The sequence below is a fragment of the Cydia strobilella genome, chromosome 7, assembly GCF_947568885.1.
Source record: "Cydia strobilella chromosome 7, ilCydStro3.1, whole genome shotgun sequence".
Taxonomy (NCBI): domain Eukaryota; kingdom Metazoa; phylum Arthropoda; class Insecta; order Lepidoptera; family Tortricidae; genus Cydia; species Cydia strobilella.
In genome coordinates, this window is record NC_086047.1 from 9,448,265 (window position 1) to 9,466,941 (window position 18,677).

General features: G+C 37.2%; 1 protein-coding gene across 1 annotated transcript in view; it reads left to right on the top strand.

Moving 5' to 3' along the window:
• The window catches only part of LOC134743148 (protein qui-1), a 133,796-nt gene that overhangs the window by 49,849 nt on the left and 65,270 nt on the right, over positions 1–18,677 (top strand). The window contains exons 2-5 of the mRNA XM_063676492.1: positions 6,856–7,007; positions 9,683–9,762; positions 13,929–14,051; positions 16,098–16,267. Of these exons, the coding sequence (XP_063532562.1) occupies positions 6,896–7,007; positions 9,683–9,762; positions 13,929–14,051; positions 16,098–16,267 (485 nt within the window). The 5' untranslated portion in view covers positions 6,856–6,895. The remainder of the gene's footprint in view (positions 1–6,855; positions 7,008–9,682; positions 9,763–13,928; positions 14,052–16,097; positions 16,268–18,677) is intronic.

An 18,677-nucleotide genomic window follows, 5' to 3' on the forward strand; every position in this document is an offset into this window, starting at 1 on the left:
CCTATATGATTCTACTAGTTGAAAGTATTATTTTTTGTCTCGTAGAAAAAGTATTGTATACAATAGTGATATAATCAAGCTTTTCAATCTCGTACCTTAACTTAAGCAACTCAGCAAGCTTCGTTGCTTAAACACGGTACTCGACTGAAAAGCTCTCTATTATATCACGATTGTATAAAATACTATTTTACATATAACGAAATCGATTGTTTCTTTTTTGTGTCGAAGTTTTCTACGGAACACTCACCTCCACATAAGTCTTTCTCTCTAAAGTAATTTCGAAATTAGAATATTTCCCATAATTTTCTAAAACGCGGTCTGTCTGGGAACCTCAGATTCATGTCAGGTATGCTATGTTAACACATTGAATAATATGTATGTAAATTAAAATTGGAAAAACCAGACAAGATACAATTTGCTCTTTTGCAAGCAATGAATCTTGACATGCTTTAAATAATGTTATACCCATACCACATCATCGGACCATGAACAAAAGGAATATAAATAATTGTTTTTGTCAACTTTTTAACTCATATTTAACTGTTTAAAATCCTTCGCGCTTTGAGCACATATTAAATCACATTTATCGGGTCTATCGCGAAGTCGTCGAAAGTCGGGTCGTCGTTGGTAAATAAGAGTAATAAAATAAATTCGCGATAGACCCGATAAATGTGATTTCATATTTAACTAAACTTTTAATTAAATACTAAATAACGAATATTGAACATTTTTATTTGAACAGAGTTAAAAATAAATGATTATTAATTAAGAAATATAAATACAAATCAAGTTACAACATTCGGATAACTCGAACCACGGAGCACAGACCTCGTTTAGTCACCCGTCCTTTCTCATCTCTTTGGTTCGGACAAAAGAATACAATACTCACTAGGAAACCACGGATTCTTATTAAATAATTGTCATTAACTGACATATTTTTTGTAAAAACCGTAAGCAGTGAATAAACAGTTACCGTTAAATGATAATACAGAATGACTGTAGCATTACTAAATTGATATTGAACCGTGATGTGACAACCATGCTCGTAGTGAGCGCAATTTCATAATGGCGCAGGTGCGTCTCGTCACGTATCAAGCGTCCCCTACGCATGTCCTCCCTTGCTCCGCTCTCCGCTACACACGTTCGTCGAGTGTCCTTTGGGTTATTTCAGTTCTTTATCCTTTAACCCGTTATAAGTTCAAATTGTATTTTTGTTGGTCATCCCGTTTTTTGGCATGTGCCGGAGAAAATTACTTATTTACGTTAGGCACGTGTAGACCGAATACTTCTTATCGCACATAGACGAAAAATTCCTGCTAGATTAAATAATTTATTATTTCTATCTTCTTACTTCTGGATATTAGTATTTAGTATACAGACAGTGTTTCCTTCTAAAATTATTAAGTATAATTCATTTCTTTTATGGTATTTTGAAGCTAATTAGATATATTCTGAGTCTAACATATTATAAAGTATGGACACGAAAAAATCTGGGCATGAATGATATGGTAAATCTTTTAAATGAATGAAGATTTTCAAGCAGTATTTTTTTAATGATCTGTGGATATCAGACTATATAATAAAAATACAATCATAATATAACGTTGATTGTGAGTTTCAGCATTATAAATTCCACCGTACCTATATTTTGTTGAACAGCGTTTTCTGATCATCTTCACTCGCTTCCTGCTACAATTGTATTTAGGAAGACTTTCTATTCCAAGCACTGAAAGTTGTTTTTATATGGGAGGCATTTTTCTGTAAAAAAAGGCAAATACGCGATAATTAAAACACCGCCGAACTATCTCAATCTGAGTGAAGTCGACTAGAAAAATGTTAGCTTTTGTAAAATGACGATGTAATGGGGTATATTTTGAAATATCAAGTTCAAAATAAAATAAGATAAAATACAGGAAAATTTGGTAAATACTGTCTGAAAACGCTGTTCAAAAAACATAGGTATGGTGGAATATATAATGCTGAAACTCACAAACAACTTAACGTATAATATATTATGATTGTATTTTATTATGTAGTTTGATATCTACAAATCATTAAAAATAAGTGCTGCTTGAAAATCCTCATTCATTTAAAAGATTTACCATATCATGCACGATCAGATTTTTTCGTGTCCATACTTTAGAAACATCATTTATTGAAATGTTTTTGTGGGTAGTACAACAGATTGTTATTTTTCCTTTAAATGTCTTCTGGGTCACCGTTCTCCTAGGTCACTTTTCTGGTGACCCAAAAGACATTAATGATGACCCAGGAGACTGGTGGTTTTTAAAACTTCTATCTACTTAATCTACTTATTCATTGTTCATTGTACTACAGAATGAAACTCGGGATGTAATTCATATAGAAGTCATCATTTCAACAGTTTGAGAACAATGGTTTGGTACTGTAATTAAGCTGTTGCGTAGCGTAGCGGAATTAAAGCTCACGCGAGCGATATAGTTTCTCTACGTGAGCAGCTATTGAGGAATTTAAGGATGCTCATATAGGCCCGGGGCTCACAACTTCAGGAGAATATCAGACATTATACAAAATGAGTATCAGATATTTTGTGTGGAAAATCGCTAAATTGACGCTAGTCATTAAAAACGTACAAGTATGCGTGCATTACGACTGTTCTGTCACATACCGACATATATTATATTGCTCTAAAAGGTCAATCAAATTAGATTTTTTCGAAGAATTAATTCCCAGCAATCTGGAAATTGTTTTAATACCTTCATTTTATCCTAAATAGGTACATGTAATCCGAGTTTGCGCAATCCCGGGCGTGCAAACATTTTTGCTCTTTTTTAGTTTTTTTTGCTTGTAGCTCGAAAACGGCACATCCGACAGAAAATTTGCTCTAATCATTATGAAAATAGATAGATAACGATTCCAAAAGTACCCTAATATGAATACGTAGTCAGTTGTAAAAAATGTCCGCCATTTTGAATTGTATTTTTGGTATGATCGTGTTAAAATTCAAAAACACCTTTTCACCAGTTTTTGATCAACCAAACCTTGCTGGTAGTGCCATTGTAATTGGTGATGGGCTTCTTCTGCATCGAGTAGTTTGGCAATCCAAGGAAAAATGTATGTCGAAGGCTCCCAAAATTTATGCACAGCCTTCTGGGATTGCGCAAACTCGGATTACATGCATTTAGGACCAAATTAAGGTATTAAAAGGATTTTCAGCTTGCTAGGAATTAATTTCTCAAAACGCTTTTTCTAATCCAATTTGATTGGCCTATACTGGTAGGTGAGTCTAACTTAAAAGCACTTAAACGTGTGCCAGTAATAAAAGCGGTTCCTGCGTGATGCCATTAAGGCCAGCTTAAGTATATTGTATGGCTTATAAATCTCACCGCCTGAATAGTCTCTACGGGCCGGTATACCTATAATATACACTCGGCGTGTCGCCTTTGATTAGACCGCCTTTGTGTAAAACCAGCTGCGCGGAACTGTTATCATTTTAGTATTACTAGTCGATCTATTTTTAAGAAAACAAAGGAAATTATTTGTGATTTAAGAGTCACACGAACCTAGCCATAGCCGCCATACAATCGATTGTATGGTAGCGGCTATTCGGCAGCGGGTTGAATTGGTAATGAATACACAATCGAAGGGATAATAAAAGTTACAGTATTATGGTTTTTATAAACAGATGATGAAATTTTGCAACAGACACTTAAAATAGCTACATAAGTAAAATAAAAACAAACAAACCAGACATTATTAAAAATCATGAATTTATTTAGCCAGTTTTGTAAATTACTCCAAAATAAAAACCAAAGTAAACTTAAGTACTAACAACTAACATTTTTGTTTACCTTGGTTTACCAGCGCTATATTTGGAGATTTCAAGAAATATATTTAATAAAAATGTGTTTGTTTCATAAATAGCATAAGCAAGCAGCTAAGGATTATTGTATTGTTACCAAAGAGTAGGTATAGCAAATCAATTCGTCGGATTTTGGCAACGAATTGTAAATGTTATGTTACAATCAGTGCAGCAGGCTGGACCCGCATGTGATTTACATAAATGAGCATGATTTTTAGTTCCGGCCGTATCGTAGAGTTAGAAATGAAGCCGGGCCCCGGACACCAGCTGCCCGTCATCGTCAGTCCCTTTCCTCCATTTGTGAGTAAATCCAATTTGTTTTCATTTATGCATTTATGGTTTGTTGCGCAATCGTTAGGCCGTTCAAATAACAAGTTGTTTGGTGAATAGGATTGTTGACACATGTAGAATTTTATAACTAAATATAGAAAATTAGCAATTTATCACAATAAATTGGAAACTTAAAAAATATACGGGAATAAAAAAAATACCTCTGTTTCAAAATGTAATTTTTTTAACTTACAAATAGGAGAAAAATAATGTTATTCGATTCCTTACATTGTATTTCCCCATACAGACATTTGAAAACAAACCTGATCGATTGATACCATTAATAAGCAATTGTCAAATACTCTATTTTAAGGAGAATTTGCAGATCATTCGTAGATTGTTTTAGTACCTTAACATTTACAAATATTTCTTCAAGCCCTTACCATAACTTGCCCTAGTAGTAGTAGTCATGCAAAAATCATTTCCTGGCATTCGATAGGGCACACATTTGGTATACCTATGAATCGGTGACAATGTTTATTATGACGAAGAAGACAGGTAAGAGATGTTCTTGCCGAAAATAACTAGGTGATAATAAAAAGTACTTTCTTATCTGACGTTTTTTTTACGTAAACTTACATTATAGAAAGTATAAAATTTCATTTTTTTTTCTCCAAACTACGATATTTACCTTATGGAAAAACTTTGACCTATCCATTTCGCAAAAAAATTATTATACATTGAATGAAAGTTTCAACTACAAACTAATAATGCAATAAGTTACGAAGTTTTGAAACTTTGAAAAATAAACTGAATTCAAATGAGACGATCTTTAAGACTTCGACGGGAACTAAATGAACTAATACATCAAACCAAAGTTATTACGTTGTTCGGAAAATGAGGAGCTACGCGTGATTTATTTGTTAACGATGATAATCTGAAAGGTTCTCGACACAAGACTTGTCGCATGAGATATAACAAAACATCGACATGATCAAGTTGTATATTCAGACGTAAATACATACCATTTATCATTAACCTACTGTTGTTTTGCTAACTTTTTATTTTAAGAATATTTATTCTACTATTTAGTCTATCTTGTAACTTTTGTCATGAAATAGGAATAAATAAAAATTCTAAAATATTCCGATAGCGTTAGGAAATCATCATTTAAAGAAAACTTCCGGCCGAGTACCTACTTACCCTTATTAATGTCAGATTTAAGTCCAAAACTTAGTCCAATTTATACCCACTTAATCCCATTTATGATTCACAAAGGCTAACTAAGGATATTTGGGAAACAATGGCAAGAACTAAAGCTATGGCAAATGGCTTTGTCCCGGTTTTAGGCCCCGTTTTAGAAAATTAGTTGGGAGTAAATACTCGCAACTAATTACTTAATACTCCTGCTACCATCAATACAAAAATATGTATTGATGGTAGCAGTTATTTTTTATAATTACCCATTTAGTGAAAACGGGTTTCTGCGGAATTAATTTAAGCGGGAAGAACTGTTAATATCTTATTAATGGTATGGTAATAGATTTCGTGGAACTAACTAAAATATTGCGTTTCATATTCCGTCCTCATTAGCTTTTTCGAACATTCCACAAACGCAACAAGTGCAAGTCGGACTTGCCCACCGAGGGTTCCGTATTTTTTAGTATTTGTTGTTATAGCGGCAACAGAAATACATCATCTGTGAAAATTTCAACTGCCTATCACGGTTCATGAAATACAGCCTGGTGACAGACAGACAGACGGACAGTGGAGTCTTAGTAATAGGGTCCCGTTTTTACCCTTTAGGTACGGAACCCTAAAAAGGAAAAATGTATGGAATTCTATTTAAAGTATGTTACCTAAAGGGATTATTAAATCTATCCTTCCACATATCTGCTTTCCTTAGTAGAGGGAAACAACATATATTATACCTTGATCTGTCTTTCTCAACAGAAAGTGTCCTAAAAAGGATAGGTATAATAATAACTATGCTAAGTAAGAAGGTTTGTTCCAATCAAAGTTTCTTTAGCATATTGAATTCATTTGTCTGGACGCATTATTTTCTGGGAATATTTCCTCTACTCGGGATTCGTACCCGTCGCCGACTCCGTCGCAGAAATAAGTTATGATTTCGTTCCCAATAAAGAGGACAGATAAAAGATATTTTTAGAGCTGTTACTCGTATTTTTGTTCTGTACAGTCACGGTCCGGTCGGTCCGTCATTGTTATGTCATTTATTTAGGGTTCTAGCTAATGGGACATTCCATAGCGTAAGTATTGAACAACCAATTTAGCTAGGACCCTAAATGGCGGAGCGTTATGGTACGTACATTTAACATCAAATAAATAGATAGGCCAAATATATCGTAACATATCTTTGCTACCATATAAATAAAGGATGTACATATTCCGATATAGTTATTTGGCCACTTTGATCATCACTATCGATTTGATTTGACAACTTATATATACAAAAATTCTCATATAGGTACTCAGTTTACGTCGTCTTTCGAATTATTAATACAAAGAATATACCTTTAGTATAATATAGTAGGTACCTACCTAATATTGTTAGTTGTGCTTAATTAAAAGCACACTCCAGATTAATATATAAATACAAGATAAGTAGTTTATAGAATATAGAATTCGCAAATAAATTCACACGTTTTTATAATACGCATTTTCATGCTTTACATTTACTTCGGGTTGTAAAACAGGACATTTAACTGAATTGTTGTCAACAGAATGCGGTGGGTCGTCTCAAGCGGTGGGTAGAGCGTCGCTATGAGCGCGCCGGAGCCGGCCGTGTTGCAGGCGCTGCAGGGCCACACGCAGAACTGCGACAAGTGGCCCGGCCCGCGCGCCTGCAAGATATACGTCGCCTCTGTCTACAATGGTATAGTATACTATCTATAGAGCGGAACCTTGCTACAACAGCCGTCCACGCGCAGAGCTGCGACAAGTGGCCCGACCCGCGCGCCTGCAAGATATACGTCGCCTCTGTCTACAATGGTATTGTACACTATCTATAGCGCGGAGCCTTGCTACAACAGCCGTCCACGCGCAGAGCTGCGACAAGTGGCCCGACCCGCGCGCCTGCAAGATATGCGTCGCCTCTGTCTACAATGGTACAGTACACTCGCTATGGTGTGGGGTCTTACTACAGCTGCCCACAGGCAGAACTACGATAAGTGGACCGGCCCGCGCGCCTGCAATATATACGTCGCCTCTGTCTACAATGGTATAGTACATTATCTATAGCGCGGAGCCTTGCTACAGCTGCCCACAGGCAGAACTACGAGAAGTGGCCCGGCCCGAGCGCCTGCAGGACACACGTCGCGTACCCGCCTCTGTCTGCAATGGTACAGTACACTCTCTATAGCGCAGCGCCTTGCCACAGCTGCCTATGTGCCACAAGTGGTCAGGCCCGCGCACCTGCAAGATATACGTTGCCTACTTGCCTCTGTATGCATTGGTACAGTAGGTACACTCTCTATAGGGTAACTACAGCTGCACACACATAAGTAGCAATATACGTTGCCTGTGTCTACAATAGTACAGTACAGTACTAGGTATATAGCGTGGGGCCTGGTCACGGCCGCAAGGCCACAGAGTATTAAGTACACCACACTCAAGCTACAGCTAGTAAACTTACGCAGGCGCTATCGAATAACGATAGACTCATGGTAAGGGTACGGGGATATCATTCCTTTTCATTCAATATTATCTCTTCTGTTGTTATTATTATTACTAAGCACTTAAGTCATAAACATTATTGTTTGCCCCATCATAACAATTATATCGATCGATTTCTGATATGATCATTACGTTATTATCTTTAATGGCCCGATAATATATTTATTAAAATGTTGGGTAACATTAACATTAAGCGTAATAAATAATACTACCATTGTACCAGCCGTGACACATTGGAATATTAGTTTAAACTTGGAATTTATAGCGCGAAAACATGGTAGTCTGTTCGGAAAGTGAAGCGTCGTGGCAGAAACGGGAACTAACATTATCAATTTTATATGGCAATCAAACCTTTGAAACCTCACCTGTCTTGTGAAAAGTAAACAAACTTATGTCGTTTATGTGTCTTTGCGTATATAATACAAGAAATCCACGATTTATTTGTGAAAATAATGCCGATACGGGGTAAAACCTTAAGCAGTTCCACGAGGGAAATTATATTTAATATAATACGATTTTGTCAGAGAGCAAAAGCGGCTAAAAGTCCCATTATCGACTTACAAAAAGTCACCGAACGTTTGTCCGCTATCACGGGTATTTACCAATGTATTTGTAATGTATTTCATATTAAATCATTAGTATTATTACCAATTTACTATTAACTACTTAGGGGGACTAAGTAGTTAGTCTCGGACCCAAATTCAGTAAGTATTTTCATTCATAATATATTAATTTACACATGTATACAGGTCATTCGGGATTTTAAAATAACTGCCGAACAGTTTTGATACTTTGCCATTTTATGCATAATTATATATTTTTTTTAGAAGTGAGTAAATATACGATCTTATATTAAGATTGTTTGTTTCTCTATGAAGTTTCTCCATGAAGTGAATTGTAGCATTCTTTTTGAGACATAAATTTTTAAACATTAATACAAGGTTTTCAGTTAAAATATTTCTTTTTATGTTTGTATACTTGTATATTTGCAGTGCTAGTTACAGTGCCACAATTATTTCATGTTTAAATTAACGACGCTAAGCACGAAGAATATTGTACAATGTATGTGCTTGCGATAGAGATTGAAAATGGCGGGTCAATGTACTACAATTAAGAATCATGCAGATCATGCTAAGTGTCCTTTCCTTACTTTTAGTAATAATTTTTCGGCGAAGCAAAGTATCGTAAGTGAAGGGAACCGGACTGATCCCAATAATGCCTAGTACTTTTTTATAACCCAAGTACAAAAAAGACATGTTGCCCAATTCTTACCCAATCTACCCATCTGAATTTATAATAAAATGACTGTTGTGTTGGACTGAGAAGATAAGGTAGTTAGATCATGATATGTCTGCAGCAAGCACATGCAGTGCAAGTGTTATTTTAACGTCAAACTTCTATCAAATTAGGACTTCTATTAAATAACACTTGCACTGCGTGTGCTATCAAAATTGTTGCAGACTTATCTTGGTCTAACTCTAGTACCTAAATTAGACTATTTGGTTTTGTACTAAAATGACAGTTGGATTACGCAATTTAACTTCCGTGAAAATTAGTAGGTTATCCAACAATTAGGTTGCCTATCCAACAGCGGCCGTGCCAAAAACGTCGGGACAACGGAATTCAAGTGTCAAGATGATGTGTCGTACTATATTTACGTAACAGTGTTGTCAGTATAGCAAAAATCACAAAATAACACTGGAACGCCCTCAAATCCCACGACGCTTCACTTTCTGAACAGACTCTAAGCTATTGAACAAGTCCTCCACTGTCTTTTTACAGTTGTTACCTTATAGATTATACATGGTGGGGTACAATAGTTGAAGATTCGCTGCCGTAGTCTAGTAGTATTTCTCACATTTTTTTCGTTTTCAGACTTTCGCGAAGAGAGACGTCAGATCCTGGAGATGGTGGGGCCGGAACTGCAAGCAACATACGACGATCGGTACATCGAGGTAAGTACTAAGAATTTGAATACGAATCGTTTGTTATTCGTCACGTAGTTGTTGTTGTATAATAATATACATAAATAATAATAAAAAGTGCAAAATAACCAGTTGGACTTAAAACACACATGCAAGTGCGCAACACGCGCATGGTGTCAATGAAAGGCATTGACATTAAATGATATAACTAAATACTCGTATCTTACTTATTGTACTTTTTTGATCATGTCCCTTGAAAAATCCTATCCTTTGTTGCATTTATTTAGTCAAAAGTTAAAACTAACATTAGAAATACATGTCTAAAGTTTGCGGATCGTGTTAAGCATGATGGTAACATTCGGCTGATAGTGGGCCAGAAAAAGGTTGGACTCAAAAACAGAGGTGGTACATAAATTTATATGGCTGCCTCCACATTTTAGCGAACTCTCGAGTTCTATTCAAGTAGGTACAGTATACTTATTTAGACATCAACTAAGCCCGAATAAGTCGCAACCTCCAGAAGGGTTACTGATACAAAGAACTTTGGCTTGGTTGCGGTTGTCTTCTGCAAACGTATATGGCACAAGAAATTGTAGGTGTACTCAACACGGATTGTTATAAAATATAATGCGAAACCTTTGAACTAATTTTGGAATTCTTCTAAAATAGTTATATGAACGGAGGTGTCTTTATAGGGTTTTACCCAAAGGGTAAAAACGGGACCCTATTACTAAGACTCCACTGCCTGTCCGTCCGTCTGTCTTTCACCAGGCTGTATCTCACGAACCGTGATAGTAGACAGTTAAAATTTTCACAGATGTTGTATTTCTGTTGCCGCTATAACAACAAATACAAAAAAGTACGAAACCCTCGGTGGGCGAGTCCGACTCGCACTTATCCGGTTTTCATAATATTATTTAGGGTTCCGTAGTCAACTAAGAACCTTATAGTTTCACCGTGCCCGTTTGTCTGTCCGTCCGTAGGAGGCTTTGCTCCCTGATCGTTAGTGCTAGAAAGCTGCAATTTAGCATGGTTATACATATGTAAATATATCATCCAAATCAGACAGCCGACAAAGTGGTAAAATAAAAACTAGAAAAAAATAGGGCACCTACCCTATGTACGTAAAGTGGTGATGAATTATTCTTTTCGCTTTAACGCAATGACGTGGGATGTCGTTGGATAGAACCATAACGTGTTCATAATTAAATGATCATATTGTTACTAAAAATAGAACAAAATGTATAGACGCCTATAATGTCTTCATTAAGGGACGTCTTAACTTTATTAGACATACCTAATTTAAATATTTTTACCGCCCTGCGTGGAGTATTTTGCCATTGTATCTTAAATGTTTTACTGCCCTCACCTCTGGTATAAACATAATATATAGGTAATAATGCGTCGAATTACTAAAATCCATTTGTTCTATATTGTTTCATCATATACCAACACGTACAATCAAATGTATTTGATCTACGTATGTAAAAGTATGACAATGGCTGAAAATTGTCTTTTGTTGCGTGTCAATACGCAGATTAGGGATCACGAGATCTCTAGTTTGAAAATGCCCGCATCGCGTGGCGTACGTGTTGTATTTTTGGGACCCGAAGACTTCATTTTGTTCAGCTTATAGTAACAGATGTAGTCATGGGATTTAAGTACAGGGTACAGGCAGTATGGCTACTCGTTGGTATTTTTGATTGAGAGTTTAGAGTTTTGATAAAAATAATACTCACGGTCTATATCCCGGTCAATATCTATCTCTATCTATTCTATCTCTCTATCCCTATCTATTTTTGATTTAGTTTATTAAATTACATTATAAGCTCGTGATGTTATTGTTTTAATACCAGGCTTAATAACATAATAACATGCTAGCTAAATGCAGTTAATTATTACTGTTGCACACACGTTATTAACATAATTACAATATTTTATCATGCACGTAAAGCATTAACTTTAAGACGAGTTTAGTGTAGTTTGCTGAATCAAACATCCAACATCAAACATTTATTGATTTACAGAATGCTGCCTTTATTATTCTTCTAGTTCAAGTACATTGACAATCGGCTTGACAATCTCATTTACATTTACGAAGAATAGGAAATCGGAAGTATTTAAAACTAACGAACTTAAAACTAAACTTTTTGGCAAAACTTTAGTTGTATGAAACGTGAAATTAACCATCTCCTCAGAGTACCTCGTAAACTTTGCCAAACTGCATTAAATAAACTAACCCTCCAACACATAAACACTTCAGCACCGCGGCTTCACTCGAACACGTCCCAACAACTCCAAACAAAAGTTGTAAAGCATGTGTGATTCGAGCCTTATTTGCCGACGAGCGCAGTCACCGGCGACAGATACTGTCGACCGAATTCTGCCAAACTCCGCTTTCGTAAACGGATTGACGCTTTGCGCCGAATTGCATTCAGTGGCTTCAGTCGAGTGGGGAGGACGTTTATAGGTACAGTCAGTGCAGGGGGAGTCAACTATCTCTGCAGCTGACTGTTCGTCTGAAATGCCAACAACTTTTAATAATATCGAGATTCTGATTAGTATATGCAGGTAAAATACGTGAACAGCGGCGATATCACATTTTTATCACTTGTCATGTAATGCGTCACTTTCCCACTTACATACCTGTTAGAACGTGACAGGCATGATGACAGATGATAAAAAACCGACCATCTTAGCATCTTAGGTTGAAAAGTTATATGTTACATTTTTGCTAAAGTTTTTACCAATTTGTACCGAAATCCACTGACACCAACTGTAAACTAATCTAATAAATGACCGTCCAGGGATATGGGTCGGGTAAGGTAGTAAAAAATGAAAGCCTTTGAAAACGGCTCTACACTGATGCTCTAAAGGCTTTTATTAATAATGAAAATACCTCCAAAACGAATCTACGGTTAACAGATTTAAAGGCCCCTTTTTATAGTTTTTCGTAAATAACTAGTAAACGGTAGCCCACAGCAAAACAATGTCTTATATGTAAATCATCTGTATAAATCTACAGGATGTCAGGACTGGAGGTAGGACGCCCTAAAAGGATCATCCAAACCAGCTTAACATGACCTCAGTAAAAATTGCACGGTTTTCGAATTAGGTATTATAACCGATTTAGGTAATGATTAATTTTGCTGTTTTTTATCACTGGCGGTTAGTGACGGTGCCGGTATTCACTTGGAAAGCCCTCAAAGTTAATTTGAGAGTTAACATTCACGAGGTATGCAGGCTGTTTTATCATTTAATATCTCTAGTGTCAGTTTGACGGAATATTTTTGGAGCATCCTGTATATTTATTAATATATAAATAAATTAAATCTATTAGGACATTTTATACAAATGATTTACGTCACAGACAATTTTTTGCTATGGGCGGTAGCCCGGTAACAAAGTAGTATAGTAGCCGGTAGTTATTCACAAAAAACTAAAAAGAACGATCTTAAGATTGATTATAGGTAACTTTCCCGCTCTAAAATCTTTTTAGTGTTCCTACGAAATCTTTTTGTAGACAATTCTATGTAGAATATGTAACTATGTAAAAGAACATTTTTTGCTACGGGCCATCGTTTACGAGTTATTTACGTAAAACTATAAAAAGGAACCTTTAAATAGTTATTTTGAATATCTTAGGCGATAACTACCTTCTTCATCTATATAAGTACCTAATATTGTCTTCGGTTACCGCGATAGTTACTCATGAAATAAAACTATGAAAACGGATTATATCGCGTATATTGAATTTATAATACATCCCGACGTTTCGAACTCTTTACAGCCCACGAACCACCACGAACGCTGTAAAGAGTTCGAAACGTCGGGATGTATTATAAATTCAATATACGCGATATAATCCGTTTTCATAGTTTTATTCTATATAAGTACCCTTATTACGCAGCGTATTACATAGGCGAACAACACGCGAACGCGAAGCGAAGCGATGCGGCGCGGGGTGAATCAATCCTTTGATACCTACCTATAGAAGTGTCCTACGGGGGCGGTCTCGTTGCGAACACGAACGCCGTAGGCCCGCCGCGCCGCTTCGCTTCGCGTTCGTGAGTTGTTCGCTTTCGTAAGACGCTGTGTGATAGAGGAATATTGATACATATGTATTTATATACATATATAGTAATATTCCTCTATCACGCAGCGTCCATACAGTACAAACGAGCGTCTTGTTCTAGATTGAGTTCCTGGACATGCACTACGGCACCGACGGCGGCGACGAGAACAGCCCGGCGCTGCTACGATACCTACTCGACGAGATCCGCTGCTGTAACAATACTTCCAAGGCTGGCTACTTCCTCGTAAGTTCACATTTTTGTAAACTGAAATAGATGGTCATATACCTATTAAAGAAAAAGTGACGAAGCCTGGTGAAGGCCGGATTCGAACCGGCGTCTTTAGCAATCCGGGCTAACGCCTTGAACCCCTAGGTCACCAATTTCTCGACTATATGCCATCTTACTAAGACTAGGCGTCTCTTTGACCAACTCTAAGGGAGGGCAGTATGCGCTTGCACCTCCTATAAGATTTTTTAATAAAACAAGTTGATTTGTTCCCAAAGTTCTGTTCACATTTTTGATCAAAAAACGTTGCTGGTATAGGTTTGGGTACTAAAATTGGAGTCACGCACCCAACAACAAAATCATGTAATAACAGGGATTTTTTTGAAATTAGTATTCTTTTTTCGTACCTACTGATAGAAAGTTGAACCGCCAACTGCTAGCTTTTTCAAGTTTTTATTTTATTTTTTAGTTTAATATCGTCCGCTTAAGTCACGTTCACTCATTCATTGGATACTGTTTTTACGATTAGAGCCTACTCTGTGTAGTGTGTATTGTGTGTGTGTAGTCATTAACCTCAACTCTCCTGCCGATACGTGTACAGGTGAACATATTGTACATATTAGGCTTCTATCAGAATGCGTGAGTCTGTGGGGTGATACGAGGATGTATTCCAATTGATGCGTTTCGGTTGGTGTTCCTTTTGTTTGATTTTCCCTTGGAACCGCTCCGCTACTTCACGCAGCTCTGGTGATTGTTCAACCTAACGACCTAATTCTCTATGCATTGCGATCGATTCGCTGCTCAATAGATATAGGATTTCTTTCCTGTTTGTACTCGTTATGATTGAGATTTTGAAAAGACAAAATGATGCTCGATATGTGTGAATATCTGATAAGTTTCGCTCGATAAGTTTTCAATATTATAACTTTTTTTGGTAGGTAAGGTAGATATAACGACCTATGCTTGGTTCATGGAAGTTTTGTTACGTGTAAATAAATAGAAAATTAAACGGAAACGGATTAAATGGCCAACTGACCCTAATGCAATAAAAAACGGGCAAAATAAATTCAGTTGTCACCATGTCTTTGTGTAAAAGGTCAGCAAAATAAAAATAATATTCTTCCTACTTTTGCCTTATAATAAAATGAAGTACGCTTTGTTATCTGAGCCGCGTCCCACGAAGATACGATTAATTTAAATGAGCTACACTAAGCCGAACGACCCCATTTTAGCTGCTCTTTTTTAGGAAATTAAAGAATAACAAAGGGTTTGTCTCAATATTTATTTGAAATAAACTGTAAAAGGAAATAAGGCTTAAATTCGAGTACATTTATAGGGCAGCTTGCAACCAAATAAAGCTTAAGTCAGTTTAGCCTTATTTGGCTGCAAACTTAAACCATCTATACAATTCCTTATATACCTAACCGCTAAAAATCTATTCTGATATAAAAATAAATCAAGGCCGAGACATGGCACTTAAAAATAAGTTTTCTTTTAGCACTTCGACTGACCGCAGCGAGATATGTCAGTTTGAAATTCAATTTATTGACAGAAAGTAATCATTCCAACGAAGTTACTATAATGGACATTGGCGGTGAACCAGTTCAGAAAAAAATTACCCCAATCCTTACGAGCGAGCTAAACTCCGCCTCCCATAGAGATAACCAATTACGATGCATTTAGGATTATTTATCTTAATATTAAAAGCAGTTAATGAGACAAACCATAGTGTATTAGTTGTTGTTCAGGCTAAGCTTCGCCTCCCCATAAAGATAACCAATGAGGATGCATTTTGGATTCCTTATCTTAGTTTGCAAATGCCGGTCGTCACAAAGACAATGCTGAATGGCAATAAACTTTACCTGAGCTAAATTCTTTTTCTTCAACACCTACATTTTTAAGTGCCGTGCTATTGGTCATCACTTTTATGCTATCGCCTGACCGCCGGCAAGACGTTGAAACGGTTTTTGCCCTTAAGGTGGTTCACTGCGAATGCCCTCGATTAATTGTACCTATGTTACCTGATATTTTGTTTTATTTACCAGTAAACATTTTTTTTCTTAGTGTCTCATTGGCGGCGATGCATCATCCTACCTGCCAGTGATCCCCTTCACGATCAAAGAGGACACGTTCGAGCACCTAGTAAAGCCCGGGTCTCCCCAGGCGGCGCTAGTGCAAGCGTGCTACCGGCTCCACGCAGACGGCTTTTATCACCTGGAAGGAGACGATAAATGGTGAGTACCGGAAACTTAGGTAAGTTAGTACCACAACTTACAACTATGGTTAAAATTCAAGTTCGTGTAAAATATTTATCAGTACGGTTTTTACTCACTATTATTTTTAGTCGCTTTTGGCGACATGTTTCGGATTCTTTGGGAATCCATCCTCAGGCACGAGTGTCCGCGGCGGTTGTAGGTCGTGCACTGCCCGCGCCGCCCGCCTCGTCGCTCGTTGCGCACGCGCTGATGGGGCGGGGCGGGGGGCGCGGGGCAGTCCGCAGATGGAGTCGTCAAGTGAAGGTCTGGTAGGGCGGCTGTATCGAACGAAGTCAAGCACACTGCACTCACTATGTCCCCGCGATCGTCACAACACACTTGCCGCTTGACCCTAGGTATTATAGGCTTCCATGCAGGTGGCAACATCCAGCCTCCGTCCCGATTGAAATTAGGGCGGCGTGCAATTTCAATCGCCTCGCGAATCTTACGCGGCACAAAACATTAAGATTAATTCTTCGCGGCGCGTAAGATTCGCGAGGCGATTGAAATTGCACGCCGCCCTAATTTCAATCGGGACGGAGGCTGGATGTTGCCACCTGCATGGAAGCCTATAATACCTAGGGTCAAGCGGCAAGTGTGTTGTGACGATCGCGGGGACATAGTGAGTGCAGTGTGCTTGACTTCGTTCGATACAGCCGCCCTACCAGACCTTCACTTGACGACTCCATCTGCGGACTGCCCCGCGCCCCCCGCCCCCGCCCCATCAGCGCGTGCGCAACGAGCGACGAGGCGGGCGGCGCGGGCAGTGCACGACCTACAACCGCCGCGGACACTCGTGCCTGAGGATGGATTCCCAAAGAATCCGAAACATGTCGCCAAAAGCGACTAAAAATAATAGTGAGTAAAAACCGTACTGATAAATATTTTGAAATATGTCTCACGATAGTTTAAGTGCGATTCGTGTAAAATGTTTATACCTCCATATATTATTTTGAGTATGTGATACATACAGAAAAAGCATTTAGTACATATATTATATCTAAGCTCATAAATAAATTTTCTGACCTGACGAGTATAATTCAAGTAGGCTCTTCAATAATAAAACGTTAACGTTAAAAATAGGACCATTGTTGTGATATAGGATTCACTAGTGTTTCATGTCAGTACTAATTTAAAGATGGCAATCTTAGCGCCACTTTCACCATCCCACTAACCCGGGGTTAACCGGTTAAACCCCTAAACCCCGTGTCAACTTGTACTGGTAACCATGGTAACTCCAGGTTTAACTTTAAGTTTTAACCCCGGGTTAGTGGGATGGTGCAAGTGGGGCTTAGTAGGTCTTCGGAAACAAATACATTAGCTTTCCTGAGAGATCAAAACTCGCCATTATTAATATTAGCGTAACAGAGATACCTTATAATATACTTAGATGCGCATAGGTAACTTTTGTTTTATCCTTTGAGTTATTTTCACTATTTTCTGTGATAATTTTTACAACTACGCAGTTATAAGATAATTTAGTCAATGATTAAGTAAACCATCGGCATTGCGAGCACCTAACCACCATGGCGTTAGTTAGCCAGTTAGCCTAATTTTACATAAGCCGTTGTACTTACGTATGATTTTAAGTGTTGCTTTCACTGATAATTAACATTGATTTTAACTAAATTTTGAAATCGATAAAAGATTCAAGTACCTATATAATAAGATCATGGTTGTTTTTTAAAGTGCGAGATTACGAAGTAATGAAGGTAAATTAGTTCGTTTACATTATTTGCAATTTCTATATTGAACTCTAATTAGGTGCTGGGTTAAAGGCAGCTGTCAAAGCTTTCCACTTTTAAATATTTCCCGTACAGATACAGATAGAAATTAAGAATACAAATCGAATATCAACTCAGCTTTTATGAGGCTCAAATGTGAATGGAACCAACTGCTTCAAAGCAGTACAAAGCCAGAAATAAGTGTCAAAGTCGTACATTTCTACAGCGAGTTCAAAACGTCACATACAACACATAATACAGATTTTTATCAAACTTATTGAATGTATGGAAAATACCTAAGTAAATTTTGAACATATAAGCATAAATTGAGTTTAAGTTCCTATATTTATTCAAATCAAAGTAATTATTACCAGAATTTAAGTAATTTAATTCTTCGGTTATAAAAAATAGCTATAAATTGCGAACCGCAACCGTAAAACTATGTTTTTAAATATTCAGTCATTTCGTAAAAATACAAAAATCAAGTAGGTACTTGTAAAACATTCTTACCGGCACCATGAAATTATAAAATTAAGTTCTTACCACACAATACTTAACAGGCTAAAATGTCCCTGCGGCAGACAGTCGACGTAGGCGTCGAAATTCTAAATAATGCTAAAGTCGGTGGTTTAACTATTTATAATTTAAAATTTGAGGCAAGAGAG